This window comes from Chiloscyllium punctatum, chromosome 7 (assembly GCF_047496795.1).
Source record: "Chiloscyllium punctatum isolate Juve2018m chromosome 7, sChiPun1.3, whole genome shotgun sequence".
Lineage (NCBI taxonomy): Eukaryota > Metazoa > Chordata > Chondrichthyes > Orectolobiformes > Hemiscylliidae > Chiloscyllium > Chiloscyllium punctatum.
Genome location: NC_092745.1, coordinates 111,093,194 through 111,108,881, shown reverse-complemented (window position 1 = coordinate 111,108,881; position 15,688 = coordinate 111,093,194). Strand labels below are relative to the sequence as shown.

Sequence of the window (15,688 nt, the reverse complement as noted above, 5' to 3'; positions counted from 1 at the left end):
GAACAATATGGGAAAATGGAGAGAACTGGTTAGTATAAGAATGAAGAAATGTTGAGAAAGTTAAAGGTCAAATGAATGTGGATGAGAAAGGGATATTGGGACAGAAAGAAAGCAAGTAATCTCTTGTAGGTGCGATCTCTTTCTGCTGGGAGTGAAGAAAACAATTGCTGACCATCTATTCTTTGATTCATTTTGCGACAGAATATCCACAAGTATGGAATGATACTGGGATGAAATTAATCAAATAAATAAATTCTTATCCTTTCACCAGCAATAAATAATTTATCAACATTTCAATTTTAGCCCACACCGTTAACTTCATGTTCTAAATGAGTGCGGCATACCTTAAATAACTGTAGCTCAAAACATAGATTCTCTTATTTAACGGTGTACAGCCCCAACCAAAGGACTGAACTGAAACCTTCAGAGATTCGATAGAATCCATTGATTCATAAAATAGCAAGCAAGTAATGGGCTTCAAACTGCAGAGCTTTTACCCACCTGCAAATATTTGTGAATGTGCCATGATGCCTGTTTCCCATCATTCACAGACTCGACAGTGGTGTTAGCCAAACCAGCAATGTCACCACCTGCAAAAACCCACGGCTCACTCGTCTGCATGGTCTCTGTGTCAACATCCAGGAAGCCCCATCTGTTAAACTTGATCTTAGTCATGGCCTCTTTCACTGCAATAAATGTAAACAGAAAAGAAAAATAAGGTGGTAATCTGGAAAATTAAGCAAGCCAGGTCTTGTCTAAAGCTTGTTAATATTATTTATCATCGAGATCTGCAGAACAGAAAAAGGCCCTTCGACCCATCAGGTCCATGGCCTGCAAAAGCAACCACTAACTTTTCTAGGGGCGGCACGGTGGCTCAGTGGTTAGCACTGCTGCCTCACAGTGCCAGGGACTCAGGTTTAATTCCAGCCTTGGGCGACTGTCTGTGTGGAGTTTGCACATTCTCTCCGTGTCTGTGTGGGTTTCCTTTGGGTGCTCCAGTTTCCTCCCACAGTCCAAAGAGGTGCAGGTCCGCTGAATTGGCCATGCTAAATTGCCCGTAGTGTTAGGTGCATTAGTCAGTGGGAGATGGGTCTGGGTGGGTTCATCTTCAGAGGATCTGTGTGGACTTGTTGAGTGAAGGGCCTGTTTCCACACTGTGGGGAATCTTATCTAATCTCATTGTTCTGATTTGTATTTCTAACTGCTTCTAATTTGTTTAATTTAAGGAGTAACGTTGTTGGAAAATACAGTTCAAATTTAACCTTCTGAGTTCTACATGCCAAATAAGTTCTACTAGGCAAATAAATTCTTCCTTGCATGTAGAAAACAATTTTTACTCAGCTTTGTCAGCACTATAACTCTAATTTATCTATAATATATTGCTTGAGTGAATCATCCATCAATTAGCTGAGAAAAAAAACAGAAATTAGGAAGTCATAGTTCAACTGTGCTCTCTTTTCATTAAATTTATCTCCTGTCTGAAACTTTGCTGCTTCATTAGGCCTGGAAGAAGGGGTTTCTGAACCACTGTCATGATTTTATCATAGATTTCAACACCATGACATCAGACCAAATGGTAGTCCTGAACCTGCACTTCCTGATGTTGAAGCAGCTGCGTAATGTTCTTAGAGATGGTTTTGAGGTTGACTGCCTCTGTGATTGCCATCCTATTAAGAAATCTGGACAGTTCTGTGATGCTGTTACCCAAATCATAGAGCCATCAACTCTCCAGGCTCAGTACCCCCACTAGGGGGAAAGGTGACCACGAATGAGGTAGATGAGCAACTATGAGGGCACTTCAACACAAATGTAACATTGGAGGAGCAGAGTTGAATTCGTAGGTCAGAACTAAGAGCACCATTTACTTGAGGGGATATCCCTCTAGGTGCATTGTTGAGGTTAACTTTTGTGGCCATGACCTGGGTGTTCAGCCCAAAGAATCTCTCAGGCTGACTCAGGGATTCCACTTCCATTAAACTGGCAGGCTCCTCAGATAGTGATGGCCCTCAGCCACCAGCAGAATCCTGGTACGTGCTCCAAGCTACCTTTAATCATCTTAAATATATCTTAAGTATACAAACTGGTTGTCCCACTACATGGGCAGTCAATTCATGTTCCAGCGCATCCTTGGGCAACATCCCCATGTAACCAAAAACCACTTCAATCTGGATCCTTGGTATTTTCGAGCCTCTCTACCTCCAAGTCTGCCGTCACTAACTTGGGAAAATTCAGCTGCACAGACTTACAGCTTGCCAGCTGAAACAAGGGAGATAACCTGCAGGGGACATAAGAGTTGGGAGGTCACGACATGGCTGTACAGGCCATTGGTTAGGCCACTTCTGGTCTACCTGCTATAGGAAGGATGTTGTGAAACGTGAAAGGATACAGAAAAGATTTACAAGGGTGTTGCCACAAGTTGGAGGGTTAGAGCCATAGTGAGAGGCTAAATAGGCAGGGGCTGTTTTCCCTGGAGTTTTGGAGGCTGAGGGGTAACCTTTTAGAGGGATATGAGATCTTGGGGGACATGGATAGGGTGAATAGACAAGGCCTTTTTCCCAGGGTGTGGTGTCCAAGTCTAGAGGGTGTAGGTTTAAGGTGAGAAAGGAAAGATTTAAAAGAGATATAAAGGGCACAGAGGGTGGTGCATGTATGGAATTTTGCTTTCACTTCTGTGTCCTATGATCCTGTTCCACAGCTACCTGATGAAGCAGTGCTCTGAAAGCTAGTACTTCCAAATGAACCTGTTGGACTATAACCCGGTGTTGTGAAACCCACATTCTGAGACTGTGATAACTAGTTCTGGACTCCTTCAACATTGGGAACATTCTTCCTACATCGAGCCTGTTCAATCCAGTCCTAACAGGACTTTATTTGTTTCTTTGCATTCCCCCCACTTCATTCTTCTAAATTCCAGTAAGTACAAACCCAGTCAATCCAGTTTTTCTTCATCTGTCAGTCCTGCCTCCCAAGGAATCAGTCTGGTGAACATTTGCTGAACTCACTCAATAACAAGAATGTCCTTCCCCAGACTAGCAGACCAAAACTGCAAACAGTACTCAAGGTACTCACCAAGGCCAGTATAACTACAGCAAGACCATCCTTACTCTGATACTCAAATCCTCTATGAAGGCCAGCATGCCATTAGTTTTCCTCACCGTCTTCTGCACCTGCATGCCAACCTTTGGCAACTGTTCCACCATGACACGCAGGTCTCGTTGGACCTCCCCTTTTCCTAAACTTCTACCATTCAGATAATGGTCTACTTTCTTATTTATGCCATCAAAGTGGAAAACGCCATATTTGTTCCAGTCCTGCCCAGGCACAGACCGTCTGGCTTGTAATGGTCCCACCTCCCCCAGAACTGATTCCGTTGTCCCAGTGTTTTGTTTTGTTTTTCTCTAAATTAATGGTACATTGCTTAATGCACTTAATGACCTAGCACTGTACAACAACACATAAATGAGGGTCATTTCAGCTCAATTATCCAAATACATCTGTGGGAATTGTTAGGACAAGATTTTGATGTTGCTATGCTATTCAGCAATCAATACCAATACATCTGAACTACAGAAATTCATTGGCAATGGTTACAGATGATTAACACTACAAGTTAGTTTACATAAGAGGTGGCTCCCTGCACTATTTTAAACAACAGAGCCTGGAAGAACAAGAAGCAGATCATGTGTCCAAACTGCAGTCACAATAAATTATAAGATAGCGGAAGCATGTTTGACAAGAAAATGGCTAAATTGCATTGACATTAACTGAATTCAGTGATAATATATGAATTCTCCACTAAGTACAGTGCAGTACTGGGCTTAGATTCAGATTATGTGAAATAAAAACTGAAAATGATGGAAACGGATCTGGGAGGGAGGAAAGTAGGTTTAATGTTTCAGGTCAATGAACTTTCATTGGAACCCTGCTGAGGGTTTCCAGAACTTTCTACATTCACTTCAGATTTCTGTTTGTGCAGTAGATTTCTTAAACCTACATCTTGCGTCACCGAAACATCAAGTCTACAAAAAAAAATTGAGCACAAATTAAAAGAGTTGCACACCCAAAGTGACAACAGGCATTTTTCTTCAATAAGTATCTAATTTTGTAACAATGAGGATCAAGATTTTTATATTAGTGATGGCAAATAGAGACCATGTTGTGATAAAGTTCAGAACCTGACCTACAATTGGGAAAAGTGGGCTCCCTCTTAACATTGACTAGGGTGGGTTAAATGAAAAATCCCAAACCAATCCCACATTATAAGAAGGATGTGGAAGCTTTGGAAAGGGTGCAGAGGAGATTTACTAGGATTTTGCCTGGTATGGAGGGGAGGTCTTACGAGGAAAGGCTGAGGGACTTGAGGCTATTTTCATTGGAGAGAAGAAGGTTGAGAGGTGACTTAATAGAGACTTATAAGATAATCAGAGAGTTAGATAAGGTGGACAGGGAGAGCCTTTTTCCAAGTATGGTGATGGCGAGCACGAGGGGGCATAGCTTTAAATTGAGGGGTGATAGATATAGGATAGATGTCAGAGGCAGTTTCTTTATTCAGAGAGTAGTAAGGGTATGGAATGCTTTGCCTGCAACGGTAGTAGATTCGCCAACTTTAAGTGCATTTAAGTCGTCATTGGACAAACACATGAACGTACATGGAATAGTGTAGGTTAGATGGGCTTCAGATTGGTATGACTGGTCGGTGCAACATCGAGGGCCGAAGGGCCTGTACTGCACTGTAATGTTCTATGTTCTATGAAAATGTGGCAGCTTTGATTAAAGAGTTCAGGTACAAATGTACTTGCAAGAAATTGTTTTCGATAAAGTTAGTGTGACATTTCACAGAAAAAGAGTCATAATTAATTGGGCGGCACAGTAGCTCAGTGGTTAGCACTGCTGCCTCGCAGCACCAGAGACCTGGATTCGATTCCAGTCTTGGGTGACTGTCTGCATGGAGTTCGCACATTCTTCCCGTGTCTGCGTGGGTTTCCTCCGGGTGCTCCGGTTTCCTCCCACAGTCCAAAGGTATGCAGGTCAGGTGAATTGGCCATGCTAGATGGCCCGTAATGATAGGTGCATTAGTAGGGGAATGGGCCTGGGTAGGTTACTCGTCAGAGGGTCAGTGTGGACTTGTTGGGCTGAAGGGCTGTTTCCACACTGTCAGGAATCTAATCTAATGTGACAATATTATAAACCGTCAGGTAGAAAAAAACTCGAACAATAATTAAGAAAATAGCTGAGAGTGTCAAAGTCTTGATCTCGAGTTTAAACTAATCCCTTTGCATTCATCATAAGTAACATAAATTCAGACATAAATGTGAAGACAAAATAGATAACAATCCAAGATTCAAATTCCAACCATTGACACTCTGAGTGGCTGTGAAAGAACCGTTTAAAAACTGAAACAGTATGTGAATATCTGCAACACATTATAGAGGAGGATGAAACTCTGAGGCACTGGATGGATCTTCTTTCTGCATTGACATAACGGGCCTGACTTTTACTTCAACGTCAGATAGCAAGAGCCTGGAAATCTCCTTCCTCATGAAAAGTTCACCTTAATGGTGGTACCTCCAGTCAGGTGGAGGGAGGGGGGAAGTGGAGAGTAGGTGTGGAGTTGAGACGCTGCCATAGATGCTGCTCAGAGGCCACTAAATGACTCCAGCTGTTTAAAAGGCTCACCTCAAATCTCTGTTACTTTGATCTCAAGTAAGAACCTAACTATTCTAATCTCATTTTCTTAAATTTAGCTAAAAAAAAGCATCCCCAAATCCCATGCCACTTCCATGACTACTCATCTGCCCCACTCATTCTAAAGCCCCATTATAACTCCATGTCACCTCAATACCAACTCAAGACAATCCAATCTTAACTGTGGCAACTTCTATGCTAACTCATCCAGTATTCACTGTGGACTAATCTCAGGAGTTATACTGTGATGAAGCACAATAAAATTCCAGGCATCTATTATAAACTCTACTATATAATAAAATCATGAATCCCCATTGAAATGGCTGAAACCCTCTGAAATATTCAAGCCCTTGTATTAATGGCTTCATGTCAAAATCTATTAATGACAATCCTTTTCAGCTGTCAATAAAACTGAGAAATTACAGCCTACTATCTTCACACAGAGATTTTTAGTTTTTTATTTCTTCTGGGATGTGGCCCGAATTTGTTGTCCATCCCCAATTGCCCTTGCACTGATTGGTTGAGTTTAGTATCAATCACATTATGTTGAGTCTACAGTCACATGTGGGCAGACCAGATGAGAGTGGCAGATTTTCCTTCTCTGAAGGACATGAGTGAATCAGATGGGTTTTAAAATAATTGACTTTAGACAAAACAAAACAAGACTTTTTTTAAACAGTTCTTTTATCAAATGAATTCAAATTTCACTACTTGTCTTCAGAATATAAGCCCAGGTCTCTGGATTACTAGTGGCAATAGTATAAGAGCAACTGCTAATCATGAAACCAACAATCATTAATAATGATATAATGATAGTCATATGGATTATGTGAACAAACAAAGATCTTGTAAATGCTGGCAAAGCGTCTCTTTGATTCTCTCAGACACAGTTTAGTTTTGTAAAGAGTTTGGCAAGTATATAACTTGACAGCTTAAGTCCAGACAGTGGCAGGAGTCTGGAATGTGCTGCCAGGATAATGGTGGAGGCAAATACAATAGGGGGATTTACAGGGCTTTTAGATAAGAACATGTATATACAAGGAATGGAGAGACATGGACCAAGGGTAGGCAGAAGGGATTAGTTTAATTTGGCATCACGTTTGGCACAACATGGTAGGCCAAAGGGCCTATTCTTGTGCTGTACAGTTCTATGGTTTGTATTCTAAATTTTTTCCTCTCTCACAGGCGCAAAAGGTTAGTAAACAGAATTGGAGGGCATGACATTGGAAGGGAGTACAGTATTTGGTTATGGCCTGAGAATTAGTGAACAGATGAAGAAAAAGAAGATAGGAATAAATAGGTCATTCTCAAGATGGCACACTGTTACCAATGGAGCACTGCAAGGATCAGTGCTGAATCCACAACTGTCCACAATCTATGTAAATGATGGAGAGCAAATATCATATTTCCAGGTCTTAATTACTTAAAAATTTTGAGAAGACAAGGAAGATTCAAAGGAACCTGGGCACTCCAAGTGAATGGACAGATACATGACAGAGGAAATTTAACATTAATGTTAAGTTAATGTTAAAATAGACAGGTAGCATGCTTCATAGATAGGGTTTGGGCAGTGTTGGTAACCAAAGACACCAGGATGCCTTTGTTCATTAATCACAAAAATCTTGTACAGGTGCAGTAAGCAATTCAGAAAGTTTATCATATACATATGTTCCATATAAACACAGGCGATAGGAGCAGGAGTAGGTCATTAAGCTCCTTGAGCCTGCTCCACCATTCAATATAATCACGGCTGATCATCCCACTCAGTATCCTGTTCTCACTTTCTTCCTACATTCTTGAGCCCTTCATCCCTGAACACAAGGGGATTTGAATACAGGAGGAAAGATAGATTCACAGAGTCATACAGATGTACAGCATGGAAACAGACCCTTCACTCCAACTCGTCCATGCCGACCAGATATCCCAACCCAATCTAGTCCACCTGCCAACACCCGGCCCATATCCCTCCAAACCCTTCCTGTTCATATACCCATCCAGATGCCTTTAAAATGTTGCAATTGTACCAGTCTCCACCACTTCTTCTGGCAGCTCATTCCATACATGTACCACCCTCTGCGTGAAAATGTTGCCCCTTAGGTCTCTTTTATATCTTTCCCCTCTCAGCCTAAATTTATGCCCTCTAGTTCTGGACTCCCCTGTCTCAGGGAAAATATCTTGCTTATTTATCCTATCCATGCTCCTCATGATTTTACAAATCTCTATAAGGTCACCCCTCAGCCTCCGACGCTCCAGGAAAAACAGCCCCAGCCTATTCAACCTCTCCCTAAAGCTCACATCCTCCAACCCTGGCAACATCCTTGTAAATCTTTTCTGAACCCTTTCAAGTTTAACAACATCTTTCCAACAGGTAGGAGACCAGAATTGCATGCAATATTCCAACAGTGGCCTAACTAATGTCCTGTACAGCTGCAACATGACCTCCCAACTCCTGTACTCAATAAAGGAAAGCATACCAAATGCCTTCTTCACTATCCTCTCTACCTGCGACTCTACTTTTAAGGAGCTATGAACCTGCACTCCAAGGTCTCTTTATTCAGCAACACTCCCTAGGACCTTACCATCAAGTGTAGAAGTCCTGCTAAGATTTGCTTTCCCAAAATGCAGCACCTCATTTGTACCTAAATTAAACTCCATCTGCCACTTCTCAGCCCACTGGCCCATTTGATCAAGATCCCGTCGTAATCTGAGGTAACCTTCTTCACTGTCCACTACACTTCCAATTTTGGTGTCATCTGCAAACTTACTAACTATACCTCTTATGCTCACATCCAAACCATTTATACAAATTATGAAAAGTAGTGGACCCAGCACCGATTCTGGTGGCACTCCACTGGTCACAGGCGTCCAGTTTGAAAAACAACCCTCCACCACCACCCTCTGTCAGATGTCTTGTTGCCACCTTTGAGCCAGATGTCTTGTTGCAAATGTACCGAGCACAATACTCTCAGTGCAGTGTCATCATACATACATAAATGTACGTATGATGACACTGCACCTAGAGTATTGTGTACCGTTTTGATCTTCTTATCTAAAGAAAGTTGTAGATGCCATAGAGGGAGTGCAAAAGAGGCTAACCGCCCTATTCCTTGAAAGTGTGGGACAGTCTTAGGAAGACTTATGCAGAGAACTTAAAGAAACTGGATCTGTGTTTTCTAGAGTTTTGAAGAATGAGAGATGATCTCATTGAAACTTAGAAATTCTTACATGAAATTCAAGGGTAGCTGTAGTCAGGAAGTTTGAGGCTAGACATCGGGAACATAACATCAGAATAGGGGTCAGGCCATTTCAAACTAGGATGGAGAGGTATTCCTTCACTCTGAGAAGGTAAAAGAGTGATTGCGTTCAAGGCAAAAATCGAGAGATTTTTAGATAATGATAACAACAAGGAATATGAGGGTAGCACAGAGAAATTGCTATTAATGTTGGTGACCAGTTATGATCTAACTATCCTGTACAGCAGCTTCAACAGGATGATTGAGCTTTTCCTCTTCCTGTGTCACTAAAGCAGACTCCTTTTCTCAGTTTTGATAGGCCAACTGTTGAAATAGCTTTCAGCTGGACAGCTTGACAAAACGCAATTTCTCTTGTGGTGCAGTCACAAGTATTGCAAAAGTTTTCCAACTCCAACATTGTGAAATAAGGCTCTTATTCTTCGAATTCAGCAATAAATTCAATACCCTCACTGACTTCAAGTTTCCCTCATGCGTGAAGCATGTCGTGCTTCCTCTCCCTATTGGCAAAAAGGAGATCAATATGAAGGATTTAGCTACTCCAGAGCCAGTGACCAATTGGCTGTGCTGCTCCTCAAGATGTTCTGCAATTTATTTACAGCAATGAACTTCATGACAGCATTTAAACCACATGGATTCCATTAACCATGGGCTTACTGGTAGCAGGTAGTGAAAAAAGCTTCCCAAAGTTGAAACTCATAAAACCATATTTGTGCTTGACCCTTGCTGACCTTACTGTCTACTGAGAGTGATCTCAATGAAGATATGGACCTCTCACAGCAACCTCAGAGTCTGCTGCAGCAAATACACAAAGCTTTGACTTCAGAGTATTGGAGCCTTGGTGAACAAAGCATATGAAGTTATTGTTCATTATTCTTTCTGTATTTGTCGTTCATTTTATTTTTATCTTTTGATTTTTATTATTTATTAATTAATAGAATTTGATTTAATTTCCACTTTTGTTTTAACCTTTGAGATGATAACTTTATTCTGCCATTTTCACCAGAACTACAGCATATTTAAACTAAAACAGTGGGGGCGGCATGGTGGCACGGTGGTTAGCACTGCTGCCTCACAGCACCAGAGACCCTTTCTATTCTCGCCTCGGGCAACTGTCTGTGTGGACTTTTCACATTCTCCCTGTGTCTGCGTGGGTTTCCTCTGGGTGCTCTGGTTTCCTCCCACAGTCCACAAGATGTGCAGGTTAGATGAACTGGCCATGCTAAATTGCCCGTCGTGTTAGGTGAAGGGGTAAATGTAGGCGAATGGGTCTTGGTGGGTTGTGCTTCGGCGGGTCGGTGTGGACTTATTGGGCCGAAGGGCCTGGTTCCACACTGTAAGTAATCTAATCTAATCACAACATCATCTGACCCAGGGTGTGGTTTTCCCCAAAACAGCACTATCAACAATTAAATCTCTACTTGCTGTGATGGACTGGTCAACTTCTGAATATTTACATGGTTCAAAGGGGGTTTGAGGGTGACAACATAAAATAATCTACTCGCAGGCTTGTATCCACATTTAATCACTCTAGGATTATTCCCTTATTCTGCAGCTATTGTCACATGATGCATTTTTGAGTGTATTCTCCATGTACAAGATCTGATATACAGTACATTTATAGTGTGGAGCTACCTGTCCAAGTCTGAAATCTCATTCAAGCAAGACAGTGACAATCATCAAGATGGCTACCATATACTCTCATTGCCATGGCCACCAGGTAGATAGATCTTGTCTTTTGGAGGCATTTAGCATCAAATGTTCAGGGCAAAATTCACCATCTGTCCATTTCAGGTGCAGGGTGTTAAAACATGGAATTTTTCAGTTTCCCCCATCTCCATTTTGAAAATTTGATGAACTAAATGGGTTCAATTTCCTTTCCAGTGCACACAATGCTGATACTCTGAGGGAGTACAATACTTGATGACAATGTCTTTCAGACACAGTTTCAAAGAAATGGCTAATATTTATCCTTGGCAAAAGTGAGGTCTGCAGATGCTGGAAATCAGAGTCTAGATTATTGTGGTGCTGGAAAAGCACAGCCGGTCCAGCAGCATCTGAGGAGCTGGAAAATCGACATTTCGGGCAAAAGCCCTTCATCAGGACTGAAGGTCCTGAGTTATCCTTCACCTATCACAACTGAAACAGATATTCTGGGCATTGTCTCATTGCAGCTTGTGGGAACTATGATGTGTTTAAATTAACTGTTGCATTTTTTTACATTACAGCAATGAGTACACTTCACTGGCTGGAAAGTGCTTAGTGGTTGTGAGAGCCAATTTAGCTCTTTCTTCCTGTCCTTTTGTGTGGTATTGAAAAGACTTGTTCAATAGTCTGTATCAAATATGGAATTCTAATAACCACTGTAAGTGTTGCATTACAGCACTGTAATTACACACAAATAAGGTAGTAGCGTTGTTAGTTCAAAAGAGAGAGAAATGGACAAACAAGCAGAATAATGCCTTCACAAGGGAAAAGAAGCTGAGACTTTAAACAGCAGACCATTGAGGAATTAGGACAGAAAAGACAGTGCATCAAGACGAATAAACTTCAATAGATCAGGAACAAAGGCAGGGTAAGAGAGATGAAGGAATTCTAGCAATGAGGCGCAGACCGTGCAAAATAAATGTACTGTCAAAAGATATGTAATTGCACATTTGATATGGAATTCAAAATGGAACTTGTTTTGTTATGCATATTAATAGAACCAAAACTAAAAAAGAAAAAGTTTTACTGATGCATTTTTTCTTTAGACTGGCACCACAATATCCAAGCATAACACAAGAGGCTTCTCAACACTAGATTACACACTTTTCATCCTATCCTAGGGGAACTGTTACAAGTGAACCTCTTTAAGGCCACAGTTGAATTTGTCAGATCCTGCCTCTGGCTTTTAATTTTGTGAGCTTCATATAAGCTTGAACATTTCAGATTTAAAATGTTTTTACAGGGCTTCAAATGTCACAAGGTCAACTTGTAATGTCGGAAATAGCCTCGCAAATCCATTTTTATGACAATCTTTCTTTGTTGCTTTTAGTATCTTTGCCCTGCTGCTCTGGAAGAAAAAGAATTTAACATTGGAATTCAGATGGTGCACAACTGAATGAATTAAAAAGTCAAAAAGCAAATTGTAAGTGTTCCTAACCATCAATTCCTTGGTTAATTGAATGAATGTAACTCCCAAGGACATGTTTTATTTTTTCCAACATTATTTTGTTCAGATGTCACAAATTGAAAAATGCATATCAAAGTTACATTTATTTTTAATTAATATGTGAGCTTTCCTTTGAATGCAGCTTTGTAGCACAATTCAACAATCAATTATTTTTGCAATTTTTCAACAGTAATAGTTTGAAACAAGCATCTGCATTAATAGTGTCAATATTATTTGCTGCAGTGTACATTTATATTTGAGAAGACAATAGAGAATATTATTTACAGAGTCTTCAAAAATATAAATAATTGTTGCCATTTACAAGGTCAGACAACAAATTTGATGTTTTTGTGCATGGACCTTGCAATAAAATCATATGTATACAGAGAGTAGTTGTTGGAAATACCACCTATATTGTAATGGGAGCTCTTATAGTTTCTGCAGCTCGAACGTACACTGTAAAGACTAACCCAAGAGGCATCCAAATGATTCTCTCAATGACTAATTGCAAATGCATCTTTCCCATTTTGCAAAAATACTTACCTATTTATTTATTTTTAATACCATTTAAAAACTATTTCAGGTTTTATAAGACTTAGACTTCAGAAAGTGAAACTGTTGGAGAGGAAGACACATGAATAGAAAAGGTTTACAGGGACATGGACCAAACACAGGCAAGTGGGATTAGTTAATTTTAGGATATCATGGATGAGCTGGACTGAAGTGCTATATAACTTTATGACTCTACAATTCTATGACTCTAATTACAGCTAGAAATAGATAATGAGCATTGTAGCTATGCCATCCAAAAAAACATTTTTCTATGGTTAATACATTTACAGATGTGTGTTCTCAGCACCATTACTAAAAATAGCTCCCCTAATCCAACTCCGTGTGCACAGTTCTACTCATGACAGCAGCTTCTCATTGGGAAGATAAGGAGTTGTGATGAAGAATCGCTTGTTGGAAGGAATATTATTTATAGGAGCACTCCCAAAATATTTAGGACGTCCATGTTGGACATCAAGCATCAATACAAGATCTACAACAGAAGCAAGCCATTCAGCCCACCGAGTCTGCTCCACCATTCAATGTGATCATGGCTCATCTGATAACCTTCAACTCCAATTTCCTGCCTTTTCTTCATAACCCTTGATTCCCTTATTGATTTCAAATCTGTCTATCTCAGCCATGAATATATCAATGACACAGCCTTAACACCTTCCTTTGGTAAAGAATTGCACAGATTCACTACCTTCTGAGAGAAAAGTATCCTTGTTATCTTTTGCATAAAAGGGCAATGTTTTATTCTGAGTTTGCACCTTCTAGTCCCGGACCCTTCCACAGGGGGAAACAATCTTTTCACAGCTATTCTACCAAACTGCATAAGAAACCTAGATGTTTCAGTATGGTTGCCTCTCATTTTTCTGAACTCATCACTCAATCCTTTGAGGATTGGAATTGGGAATTCATGTTGCAGTTGCACAAGACATTGGTGAGGCTTTTTCTAGAGTACTGTGTCCAGTTCTGGTCACCCAGTTATAGAAAGGATATTATTAAGCTCGAGATGTTTAAAAAGAGATTTAACAGGATGTTGCCGGATGTGGAGATTTGAGTTATAAAGAAAGGCTGGATGGACTGGGATCTTTTTCCACTGGTGAGGAGGAGGCTTGAGAGGTGACCTTATGGATGTTAATAATATCATGAGGCCCTAGAATGGGGGATTTCAAGACCAGGTGACACATTATTAAGGTGAGAAAAGAGAGATTTAGAAAAAACAGGAGAGGCATTTTTTTACACAGGGGGTGGTTCTCAGGTGAATGAACATCCTGAGCAAGTAGTGTATGTGGGCACAATTACAACATTTAAAAGACATTTGGATAAGTACATGGATAGGAAAGGTTTGGAGGTTTATGGGGCAGAAGCAGACAGGTGTGACTAGTTTAGTTTAGGAATAAGTTTGGCATGGGCTGTTTCCATGCTGTATAACTCTATGACTATAAGTGTAGGACCAACCTACTAAACGTCTTCTCATAAGACAATCTCTCCATAGCAGGGATTAGCCTAGTGGACTGCCTTCAATGCCAGTGTACTTTTCCTTAGAAAATCCCAGGGCCCATTCCAAGCCACATGCGGTCCACATCCATGGACACAGACATCTGACATTTGCCAGCCTCTAAGAACCCACATGGCACATTTGATGCATTTGCAATACATTTCTGTACTTCAATGATTCATCATGGCAACTATTATTTTAGTGCTGTAGTAAGGGTACTTCATGCTCAGGGACACAGACTGAGATCATGGACTGGACCAGGTTATCTCTTTGGTCTGGTTGCTTATTTTCTTAGCAGATACCCAGTTTGAGCTTACATGGATGCTCACAGAATCACTGCATTGACTTTTAGTATCTTGCCCCCTTAGCCAGAGATACTGGCCTCATTGTACTGATGCATTGAAAGGCTGGTCATGACATTAATCAACTCCAGATTAGAGTGGTGCTGGAAAAGCACAGCATCTGAGGAGCAGGAAAATCGATGTTTCAGGCAAAAGCCCTTCATCAGGAATGAGGCCAGGAGCCTCCGGGTGGAGGGATAAATGGGAGGGGGTTGGGGCTGGGAGATGATAGCTAAGAATACAATAGGTAGTCAGGGCATGGTTGAAGAGCTTGAGGGCAGAGGAAGTGGCCTGGGGGTTGCAGTGAGAGAGAGACTCACTGAAATCCTTGTAGAGAGGAGGAGAACCTCTTCAAGGTAGGCATCTTTGCAAGAGGATTCGCCAGTATCAACTCCATTAATCATCTCCAGCCTCCCCACTACTCCTGACCCATTCCAATTTGCCAGATCCACATCAGATGCATTATCACTTGCCCTTTATGCCTCCCTAGAATGTCTTCACACCAAGAACAGGCTATGGAAGAATCCTACTCATTGACTACAGTTCAGCCTTCAACACTATTATCCCTTCGAGACTGATTACTAAACTTACTGATCTCAGACTAAGCCCCACTCTCTGCAACTGGATCCTCAGTTTCCTGACCCACAGGACATAATCAGTGAAGATTTGGGAAAATATTTTATTCTCACTAACACTCAACACTGGAGACCCCAGAGGTGCGAACTCAGCCTCCCGTATGATATACCCATGACTGTGTCGCCAAATACCAGACAAGTGCCATTTACAAATTCACTGATGACACCAACATAGTCGGTCGAATCTCAGATAGTGACGAAGCAGACTACAGACGGGAGGTGAAAGGCCTAGAAAAATGGTGCACTGAGAACAACCTAGCTCTCAATGCCAGCAAAACCAAAGAACTCATTATTGACATTTGGTGGGATGCTACTCATGCCCCCCTACACATAACAACACAGAGGTGGAATGAGTGAAGACTGTCAAGTTCCTGGGAGTGGTCATCCACAACAAGCTTTCTTGGACTCTTCATGTGGATGCACTGGTTACAAAGACCGAACAATGTCTCTTCTTCCTCAGGCAGCTGAGAAAATTTGGCATGACGGTGAATACACTTGCCAACAGTTATAGGCACACCATCAAGAGCATTCTGTCCAGATGTAACACTACCTGGGATGGCAGCTGT

General features: G+C 41.2%; 1 protein-coding gene across 1 annotated transcript in view; it reads right to left on the bottom strand.

Annotated features, from left to right (window-relative positions):
- Window positions 1-15,688, bottom strand: part of LOC140480044 (dihydropyrimidine dehydrogenase [NADP(+)]-like) — a 731,044-nt gene that overhangs the window by 343,383 nt on the left and 371,973 nt on the right. Inside the window, exon 12 of the mRNA XM_072574601.1 lies at window positions 502-686. Coding sequence (XP_072430702.1) covers window positions 502-686 — 185 coding nt within the window. The remainder of the gene's footprint in view (window positions 1-501; window positions 687-15,688) is intronic.